Source organism: Gasterosteus aculeatus, chromosome 2 (genome assembly GCF_964276395.1).
Source record: "Gasterosteus aculeatus chromosome 2, fGasAcu3.hap1.1, whole genome shotgun sequence".
Taxonomy (NCBI): Eukaryota; Metazoa; Chordata; class Actinopteri; order Perciformes; family Gasterosteidae; genus Gasterosteus; species Gasterosteus aculeatus.
The window spans coordinates 11,575,619-11,586,567 of record NC_135689.1 but is presented as its reverse complement, the minus strand read 5'-3'; the positions used below and the strand labels follow the sequence as shown (position 1 = coordinate 11,586,567).

Sequence of the window (10,949 nt, the reverse complement as noted above, 5' to 3'; positions counted from 1 at the left end):
GTCATCCTCGGAGCACTTGCACCGTGGGGCGTGAACTCCTGTCTCTGCAGCAGCCCTGTACATATGTGACAATATGATTAATGCGACTCCACACCTCTCTGCATTATTCAACCCTCGTGGCGCTCACATGTAGATAATGAAGAAAGGATTCTCACCAGCGGACCCCCCCCCCCTCTATGCACATGGCCTCTGGTGCAGTCATTACACCCAGAGGATCCTCCGAGCAGCATTGGCCATTATGGTTTTCCTCATCACAGGAGCAGCGTGATCTGGGGAGCGGGTGGGCTTCACACGCTCGCAGGGGCCCGGTGATGTCATCACTTCAGGGGAAAAAAGCTGCGAGTGAGTGTTGCCATACGGGCTTGCTGTGGTGTTGTTAACACCAGCAGTCTTTAACCCCTTCAGCTATTTCCGACCGACCCCACCAGTAGCAGCTGCCACTTTATAATCTCCAGCTTTAGCATGTGTGTGCTATGAGAAACTTGAAGAACAGATGACACAAGAACAAACTCATTTTGAGATCAAAAGACTGCTTTTGATTTCAAAATGAGATTGATTGGAACATTTAAAAAAACAGCTGAAAATTGAAGACTTGTGCTGAGTCGGCAAGTGTCCAGTAAAGTAATTAAATCTCCACTCGTGCTGTCCAGCATTTAGCTGCAGCCACTGCTCTCCGTGATGGAGCACGTCTCCTTTTCTCTGTGGGCAACACAGAAGCTGTTTATGGAACAGAATACATGGATAAAAAGACAGAGACACCCAATGTTATTCGAGTTGAAATGTTGAGAGTTAAATAGAAATATCTTTGTATACACAGAAACAACCTTTGAAGCTCGATGCAGTCCCCCTCACCCCAGTTTTACATCGGTTTACATAAACTGGTGTCATCAACAGTCACTGTTTCATCAGTGTTTGATGCAAATAGTGTTTGTTTGGAACAGCCTTCTTCAGAAAGTGTGCGAAGAACAGGGAGCAAGACACAAATGCTTTGCACAGACTCTGATTTAACGTCTGACGACAAAATATTTCAGAATGCTTTCTAAACTCTCTTCACTGTGTTAGTGTGCTGTTGATGGGCACTGAAAAGAAATATAAGTGTAACATCTGAAAACTAGGGAGGCACGGTGGCGTGGTGGTTAGCACTGTCGCCTCACAGCAAGAAGGTCCCGGGTTCGTCTCCGCCCAGTGGCCTTTCTGTGTGGAGTCTGCATGTTGTCTGCGTGGGTTCTCTCCGGGTTCCTCCCACAGTCCAAAGACACGGACTGGGGATCAGGTTGATCGGGGACTGCTCATAGGTGTTTGAGTGTGAATGTTGTTTGTCTCTGTGTAGCCCTGCGATTGGCTGGCGACCAGTCCAAGGTGATCCCCGTCTAATGAACACGTTCTTGGTCGAGGTGTGTAGAGGAAACATGAAGCTGGAATTAGAGGTTGATCATGTGAATCAGTGGACAGAGATGCCAGATTTGATCAACACCAAGAAGCAATCAAAATTTCAAAGATTCCAAACGTCACATATTTTAGCCAATTATAATATTGGGGCCTATGAATTTAAAGTTCGGGATGTAGGTGATGAAATGAGCAAATAAACTTCAGTATCTGTCATTATATTAAAGTTAACGGTACACAACAATAAGGAAACAATGTATTATTGTAAACGATATTTGAAACTTCTAAATGCTAAAATAGGTAACAGGGTTGACTTGTTTTAGAATCCGTTGAATTACGTAGCAGCTCAAGGTCACTTACACAAAAGGTCCATTTAAAAAAATGGCACAAATGGTAAAAATGATGGTACAATTATACAACATTACATTCAAGTGTTATGTTGTGAACATTGTAGTGTATATTGGTGCTGGAGTGTCAGTGACGCTGCCGGTAGAGTTAACGTATTATAATATATGGAATCGTTCTAAATATTAATATTTACTACACAAGTAAGTATACTGATATGTACTATGTATCATAGTATATGATACTGAATACTGCAGTGACGTTAGGGGATCATACAAGTTGGGGACGAAAGACCACACCTCATTTTCAAGGAAATTTCCTGTCCAAGTCTGTAAAGGCCTCTATCAGCACAAGAACCGTACGATTCAAGGCAGGTATCTCTGATTGTCACCACTTACTCATAATCACATATTAGTGAATTCTACATAGTTTTAGTTAAAAGAGAGCATTGATCTCACTACATTTCGATGTGTTAGTCTTCTATATGAATGTTATTGACAGTTTAAACATACTTAAACAGTTACATTACGGAATTAAAACACAGACAGATGAATAGATGAGATGCTGTAAACCCTTTTATAATCGCTAGTGTAAAGACGAAGAAGAGTGACATGAAGACAGGGCGGATCTGCTGCAGAGATCCTTAACAGTCCAATTAACAGCGAGAATATCCACACAGCTCTCACATACACCACTGCCTCGCCAAATGTTACTGTTTAGAAAGAATCTTTTATTAGCTTCGGCTACAAGGTTATATAACTGCTGGAGCATCACTTCTCACACAGTGTCACATGCAGAGACAATCTAAAAGGGAAGACATGACAAGCCGTAAAAGAATGACATCGCTGTGGTGTCTTGCCTCCGTTTCAGGCTATTTGACAGACATATTGATTGTGACATTTTCAAAAGGGCACTTCACATCATAATTAAAAATCTAGGTATGTTTTCTATGATCTTTGGGGCGGGGGGGGGGGGGGGTCTTTGATATTATGCAAGACTACACAATCGAAGTTTAGAGCGTGGATCTTAGAATTTAAAAATGACACCAAAGAGATTCACCCCCTGAAAGAAAAAAGCCTCCTTTCCACGTGTGTCCTTCCCCATCACTGATTTCTCATGCACCGTGTGTGCAAGTCAGAGATGAAGCCGGTGTCGTTGCAGCTGTATCGGTACGAGCAGCGGGGATTTCGCCGTGATTCAGTTTGTCAGGGGATCTGAATGATGAGTCCAGCTCACACTTGGTGTCATGTTGGTGTCACACAAGCAATCCTAGAATCAGCAGGACATCTATGGAATCAAAGAATTCACCAATTTCAAATGAGGAAGACAGGGGGGAAATTACATTCAAAAGTGTTATAATAAGATAATAAATGTGATTAAAGATTGTGTGTGTTGACACACTACGTGTAAGATGTTGAGGCATCATTAAAAAACACTGGAAAGGGAAGAAGTAGCAAATACTGAGTGTCCTCTTACATATTAAAAGCTAACACGGGAGCACATGACAACGAAAAGCATTTACAGCAATCTCAAAAGGAATACGTTTAGTATCTATTTAGAAGTCTAGTATAAGTAACTGTGTAAACATTGTATAGAAATACACAAATGAAGAGCAAAAGCCCTCTTTTGTATGGAAGGAGCACACTCGTACTGCATCCTTTTCATACATGCTAATAAATAACCCCATTCAACGCCTTACTGCCCCCTGTTGATTGAGAGAGAAAAGGCATTTGTGAGCATTTTCCATGATTTCTTTTCTTTCCATTTTTGCATAAAAGCAGAGCATCTGAGAGCTCAATATCAGAGCTCAATATCTTCAAACATTGTTGCTGAAGAGAGACGACAGAGTCTAGTTTGAAGGTTACTGATGCAGCACAAGGGGGCGTTTTACAAAACGCACAATTGTTAATCCAGTGGGATGTGGAAAAATTAAGACCGACAAGCCTTAATGTGCAACACCCTTGTCTGGGCTAATCATGAAATAAATCTGTGCCTGAGTTTAAAAGGCAGTTAATCTTTAGATGAAATTACTTCATCACTTACTTGTATTGGCATCTAATTAGAGTACTTGTTGGTTAGTAAACCAGAGGCTGAAAAACGCATATTTTACAAACACTCAAGTGGAATGGAAGATGAGTTGCACAGCATAAAGCAATATTACAGCCAATGGAAACTATGAAGATGATGGAATATCTGTCACACTTCCAGAAAAACATGCACTTTGCTCTGCGTCTCAGCAGGAAACCTTAATCACATCACGGAATAAGCACGTTGCTCATTTGATGAAAGTTGGCCGAAAATGTAATAAAGCTGCCCAGGTTATTAGAAGTGCCACAGGCCATTTTACAACACATCCCACTTCTCGTATTGGATTATGGAAAGAAATATGAGCAGCCACGGTAGTAGGATTTAACCATTAACAGAGGACCTGGTGAGGTTTAATGATCTGTGACAGAATCCATTCATAAACATTGATATCCACGGCAACAACAAGCGGCAGAGGTTTGTCTCTGTTGAAGGGAACCTGAAGACATCCTTTTTAGGACTGCTGCAGTCAAACTGTGCGTGAGTTGCCTTTGAAAAGCATACACACTGCCAGTGTGTATTTAGAGGTTTAAAGGGACTCCGCTCAGCAGAGTTTAAAAGGCTCCAGAGTGGCCAGTAATAAATCAAAAAGGGCTCATTTGGCTCAGATGGAATAGACTTGGACATCACAGTGGGATTTACACTGAAAACTATACTGAATCAAGCGTATCGCACTGATGAGTTCATGAACGCCCTGTGAGCCTTTTGAGCCCAGTAACAAGAATACTTTGAGAACTGTGATACTCGTGTCTGCTATTTAAATAATTTGAGTGTCTTCAAAACTCTCTGAAAGCAAATAACAAGTAAATGTACTGAGGTTTCTCTTTGCAATAAGCTCACAAGGAAATAACTGAAGTGTCCACTTGAATGTGAACAATGTTTAGCCGAGCAAAAAAAAGTCCCCCTCAATAAGATCAACCAAAATGGCCACTAAATGTAATGATTGCAGAGAATCCCAAAAGAAGCTTACTCACCAGATGTAATATTGAGAATGAATTGTCCGGCCTTGGCTTGATTTCCATTGATCCGCCCAATAGTTATGGGGCTCAAATCCACTTTCCTTCTTCATTTCAGATGGGTTATAGCTACCTACAACCATAAGAAGGAGCAAAATGATTTCCCAGCTAAGGCAGTCTAGCTCCTACCCTTCTCCTCCTTCCACCTCCAAAAACATTTCTTCCCTCCCCAAACAACTGTCTCCCTCACGTTCCTACAGGCCGCGCCTCCTAACACCTCGATCCAGGAGGAAACCGATCACCTGACCAGGTAACGCATGGCAAACACATAACGTATATGGGCAACATGGATTTACTGCACCTTACAAGGGTGTTTAGAATGGACCATCTCAACTTCATATACGTCATGTGTGCTGTAAAGCCCAATTGATTGCCTTGACTTGCTTCCACAAAGTGTTGCGCAATGCGGGAATACGCTGATTTACCCCGGACTGCATCTCTCCTTCCCTTCACGTCCGTGGTGGTGGGATGGAATTCATCCAGATATTGAAAACTCCCATTTTCCAGAATCCTTACTCTTATTTTGTGTTGCCGTATCAAACATGAACCTGTACCGTTATTCACTTTTATCTTTCTTGGGATTCACAGGGAACCAGACTGGCAGATTGTTTGTAAGCTGCAGTGAGGAGCAGTAATTATTTAACAACTGGATAAACAACCCCGACTCCCGTGGCAGTCTGCAAGAAGACAGAAGAGCTCAGCTATCAGTTTCCTCTTGAAATCCCATTAGAATTGAAGTCTTTTAAGCACGGATGGAGACTGTGTTTAGCGAGGGTCCTGAGGTTGTCCACAATGCAACAATTGAAAACGTCTGATTATAACATCATGTCATTATTTCTCGTTCCCTCTCCACACAAAACAAAGATATTGTGTGGGCTTCATTAATCATTTCACATGAAATACCCCTTCTAACTTGAACAATAAAACATTCTAACTTTAAATTTTTAATAACCACTATTGAAGGCCTTCGCCTCTCTGCAGGACATTTACCTCAGCCAGGAGAGCCCACAACATCATCAAGGACAGACCCCCCGCCGGCATCAAGCAGACGCTACAGTCTGGAATCCAGAACAAAGAGACTAACAAGCAGTTTCTACGAGGAGGCCTCACAAGACCCCCAACTACACACATGCACACACAGACATACACAAACTGAACTATGACTGACTATGGCTGCTGGGACTTCATGTCACCAACTCACAATAATTGCAACAATGCATGGTGCTCTAGCTTTTTGCCTAATGCATATGTATATATATTTCATATATTTATAACCCACGCAGACACGGGGAGAACATGCAGACTCTACACAGAAAGGCCACTGGGCGGAGACGAACCCAGGACCTTCTTGCTGTAAGTGCGAACCACATTATGAACCACACCACTGTGCCGCCCTATAAGAATTTCATTGTAGAAGAAAAACCTAACTGCACACATGACAATAAATCTTTAATATTGACACAAATCTTGTTGCATTAAGCTTAAATGTAAAATAATAAATATAAAAGCATATGTTGTCTTTGTAAAATCATCATTTAAAAGTTACAAACTAAAGCTGTCAAATAAATATACAATATTTTCCTCTTAATTATAGTTATAAAGTGTTATGAAATGAAAACACAAGACACAACAAGACTGAAACTTAACTCATCCTAAAGTGAAAATACAAATATTGTAACAGACAGAGGAGCAAAAAGGGAGTAAATGGTAATACAGTTAAACACCTTTATTTTCCCAATGTCAGACTATGTCTATGATGCCGAAAAAGGCAATTAAATATCAGATGCTATCTTCATTTGAGAGCTTTAAAACAGCAACATTGCTCTTGGTCAAAAACAGAACATGGTTTTGTTTTTTAATTCATAACCATGAGCTCTGAATGCTGCAACAAAGTAATCTTTGGATTTCACTAATTCCCTCATATCACTACAGGCTTTCATTATTTCTGACTTTACACGAGGCCTGCAAGAAAACCACCCCAAATAAGACGGTTAATCTAAAATCCTGTGCAAAGAATATCTGGGTCCTTATCCACATCCACCACCACATCTCCTTCTCAACGCATCTCCAAAGAAACAGCAGGCTTGAAATATTGTCACATCTATCGAGGATTGTGTCTCATTAGAGCAGAACTCAAAGGCATTCAGCTCCCTCTCATGAAAGGAACCCTCTCTCCTCCGCGGACTGGGTTTTTGTTGTTGTTGGTTTTGTCTTTTTATCCATGCTGAGACGTCTTCCCTGCATCTCTCTCTCTCTCTCTCTCTCTTTCTCTCTCTCTCTCTCTCCGTTGTTTCTCCTGAGCTGCAGGAAGGAAGCCGTCGGGGAGTCTGTTGCACAGTGGGACAGACATTCCTCGCTGAATACATTGCAGAGGGTCTTCATGCTCCTCGCTATGAACACTGGCTGGAGGGTGAAGGGTACAGATGTCGGCGTTCTCTGTCCGGGTGACCTCCGTCAGCCCCGAGCCACGTTTGTCATCGCTAAGTGGATGTGGCACAACAAAAGAAAAAGAAAAAATGGAAGGACACCTTATGTACGTCAAAGCACATCAGCAATTTAAAAAACATAGAAAAAGAAAGAAAAAATAGAAAGCTGGGTTGCAACAATCAGATTTACTGTTTTGACCGTGTTTACGGTCCTTGACAGTCAGCAACCCAACAGGCAAATTAAAATGAAAGAAAAAGATGTCTGACTAAGATGTCTGTTTTGGTATAAATAATCACAAACGAGCTGCTTTTTGGCAAACACACGTGTGCTGTGTGATTTAAAGCAGCCCACGGGGTTGGATTTTACATCCGTGCCTTTTCCAAGCCTCTGCAGATAACATTGTTGCTAAACTCCCAAAGCTGTCTGCAACAACAGTCAAACATCTGTGTGAGATATAGATGTATAAGCTTGAATCTGCAAACCTTTTTTAACAGTGTTTACTCTACAACAGCCATAAACCTCGGTCAACTGTCAGAATCTACTAAATATAACATTAGGACATATAAAAACATGGAATAATTGTGAGTTAACTAAACAATGCTCTAAAGCTGCATTGAGGGTACAAAAATATCCCCTAAACATTATGTATGTCAGTGGTTCTGTTGGAGGTCTGGTAAGGTTTTTTTAAGGAAAGACTGCAGGTTTGGCTTTGCAATAAGTTACATTTTATTTTACATGACATTTAATTGTAATAACAATTAATGCGGCTCACCTTATTGCTTTAGGATATCTCTGACGTCAGAGCCGCGTGGTTAATTGGACAGGTGAGGCCGCTGTCCGCGGTGCTGAATCCTGAGCCCAAGTCTTTGAACGCAAAGCAGCCAGCTGCTGCGGCCGATGCGCGTTCTGCGTGTCCTGGTGAGTTTAGAGGCTCCTGGGGACACGTGGGTTGACTCATTTTTATAAGTGTACTCGCTCTCATGGATCTGCTTCCAGCCCAGGAGGCTGCGAAAATCTACCACACCAACTACGTGAGAAACTCCCGAGCCATCGGCGTCATGTGGGCCGTGTTCACCATCTGCTTCGTCATCATCACCGTCGTGGTCTTCATCCAGCCCTACTGGATCGGGGACAGCGTGGACACCCCGCAGGCCGGCTACTTCGGCCTCTTCCACTACTGCATCGGCAACGCGCTCACCTCGGAGCTCATCTGCAAGGGCAGCATCCTGGACTTCGCCTCAATCCCCTCGCCGGCCTTCCGGACAGCCATGTTCTTCGTGGGCACCTCCATGCTGCTGATCGTGGGCACGATGGTCTGCTTCAGCTTGTTTTTCTTCTGCAACGCCGGCAACGTGTACAAGATCTGTGCGTGGATGCAGCTGGCATCGGGTGAGGGAGACGGCGGCCTTTCGCGTTGCACTTTTGAGCGCTGGTCAGTTTAGATTGAGCGTCGTGTTTGTCATCAGATAATAAATGCATGATCGCTGTGTGAAATATGACTCATCGTTATTGATTTAAAGTTCCCAACAACAGGAGAAGTAGCTGGAGCTTCGACTCCAGTAGTCTGAATAGTGATGACTTTTACAGTTGTAATGCTTAAAAGTGCATTTAGGTATAAATACAATATAATAAGGACCTTTTGAATATAATGTTTTAACTTTATTGAGGCATTATGTTAAAAAAATACCATGAGTACAGCTATTATGTCATTATCCTCCAGCAAATATGCTGGAATTTAGATGGTTTTACAAACAAATGAGTCTATTGCTTCTCATGTTCAGAGTCTTAAGTCTTAAAAAGGTCAAAGACGGTGCATGGAGAAACTCAGCAAATTTTGAGCTTACTCTACTTTTTCAAACGTTATAGTTAATTTAGATTCTACTTTGAATAATCCAAAAAGATACTTTTTTTTACATTTTAATACAAACGTACAGATTCAGCAGAAACTCTTGGTAAATCTTTACCAAAGTTCAAACCTGAATGTCAAAACTCTGAAACAAAGCAGTTGGATGAGTCTTCAGAATAGTCCCCTTTAAACTGAGTGCGATAAACTCATCTTCTCACCTCTCTGGTTTCATGCGGGGTGTGTGTTTGTACTGGATGTGTTGTTCTTTACCAAGGAAGCCAATAAGGGATCCAGTTCCAGCCCAGACTCTGACACCTCTGATGGTGGATTGATTACATGTAACACGATCAGGTGTCGCTGTCTTGTTAACCGACCAAAACTCCCACCTGAAACAAACACGGGCAATGTAAAGTATCACAGACATAATCAGACAATGTCCTTAAAGAATCATAATCAAGTACTTGGATGGTTCATGTGAGACAAAAAAAAAGGAAATTGAATTTGTGCATTAAAAAAACAGTTATCTAACCTTCTGTAAACTAATGACTCATGTTTACTCTTTGGACGTCTAACAGGTACTGAAATGAAGCCGCCGGAGAACTAATGAGGGAAAATTTACATTACGAACAACTCTCAGACTGAATAGGTAATTAAAGTAGAAATAACTACTGCAAGTATCTTCAAGGCAAAGTACCACAGTATTTAACAATATTTCAATGGAACATATCTACAAAATTCCAATTTCAATCTGTAATTGGGTGGCAGCAACCCAGAATACGGTTTATCTGGTGAAGAGCATTTAACATTTAAGAACCTTCAGAGCAGTGCATCATGCAAACAGCCCCTCTGAGCATCCTTTGCAGCTGCACCGTTAATAAATTACAATCGTAGGCCCTTTATGAGGGTTGCATCCTGCGTCATCCAGCACCTCCCTTATAATTATTCGGTACAGTAACAGCACACAAGGGTATTTATTCCAAGGCTCCACTTTTTAAGTGTTTGTCTTCCCCCGCAGCGGCGCTGATGGTGATGGGCTGCATGATCTACCCGGACGGCTGGGACGCTCCGGAGGTGAAGAGGATGTGCGGCCAGAAGACGGATAAGTACAGCCTGGGGAACTGCACGGTGCGCTGGGCCTACATCCTGGCCCTCATCAGCATCCTGGACGCCGTGCTCCTGGCGTTTCTCTCCTTCACCCTCGGCAACCGTCAGGACAAACTGCTGCCGGATGAGTTCCAGGTGGAGGGCGGAGCAGGTGAGGAAAATGGATGAAGGTGGTGTATCTTTACCAGTGAAGTTTATACAGATAGAACTATGAATGCATTTAAAGTGATCTCCATTTTAATCTGCCCGATCGGTTTAATTAAAAGTGTTTGAATACATTGAAAACCGTAAAACATTGGGAAAGGATGTCAAGATTTTCTAACAAATTACAACCTAATTCTTCACATTTAAAACATATTACAATGAAATTACACCATTATCATCATACATATTAGTACACACACAACAACTTTGGAAATATTAGCAAACTGTTATGGTAATTTGAGGTGGAACCACAAAGAAGGGAACAAGTCCACCTCTTAAATCCATTAAAGATATCCAGAGAGCATTTTCCCTCTTTTACAGAAAACCCCTGATGAACATGGACCTCAGGAGCGATGAAGATGCGATGAAGAACCATCCTGAAGTGTCACGATGTAGTTCAGGTCAAACTGCTCACCTGACTAGTTGTGACCTTTGGTTAATTGAAATGTTCTCTTCACAGCCCCAAGCAATAACAGCGGAGTTTTAATTTTGTACTTCATGTCAAACACTCAATAAACCCACAGAAACAAGCTTGA

The 10,949-nt window shown here is 42.0% G+C and overlaps 1 protein-coding gene across 3 annotated transcripts; it reads left to right on the top strand.

Annotated features, from left to right (window-relative positions):
• Nucleotides 1-5,423: 5,423 nt before the first annotated feature.
• lhfpl5b (LHFPL tetraspan subfamily member 5b) lies at nucleotides 5,424-10,943 on the top strand. Of its 3 annotated transcripts, none has more exons than XM_040192595.2 (6): nucleotides 5,424-6,185; nucleotides 7,140-7,365; nucleotides 8,045-8,177; nucleotides 8,256-8,648; nucleotides 10,121-10,360; nucleotides 10,735-10,943. In XM_040192595.2, exons 1-6 carry the CDS (start codon nucleotides 5,992-5,994, stop codon nucleotides 10,743-10,745), a joined length of 1,197 nt encoding a protein of 398 aa, XP_040048529.2. In that variant the 5' UTR covers nucleotides 5,424-5,991; the 3' UTR covers nucleotides 10,746-10,943. The 3 variants fall into 3 exon arrangements, with proteins under 3 accessions (XP_040048529.2, XP_040048531.2, XP_040048532.1); XM_040192597.2 differs by lacking the exon at nucleotides 10,735-10,943 and adding an exon at nucleotides 9,681-9,751 and having other exon boundaries at nucleotides 10,121-10,255; XM_040192598.2 differs by lacking the exons at nucleotides 5,424-6,185; nucleotides 7,140-7,365 and having other exon boundaries at nucleotides 8,117-8,648.
• Nucleotides 10,944-10,949: the final 6 nt, after the last annotated feature.

Excerpts from the sequence above, each read along its gene's own strand:
- lhfpl5b (XM_040192595.2), top strand. The coding sequence starts at position 5,992 with ATGACTGACTATGGCTGCTGGGACTTCATGTCACCAACTCACAATAAT. Across the intron at positions 6,186-7,139 it reads GAACCCAGGACCTTCTTGCT|GAAGGAAGCCGTCGGGGAGT; the intron begins GTAAGTGCGAAC and ends CCTGAGCTGCAG. Across the intron at positions 8,649-10,120 it reads GTGGATGCAGCTGGCATCGG|CGGCGCTGATGGTGATGGGC; the intron begins GTGAGGGAGACG and ends CTTCCCCCGCAG.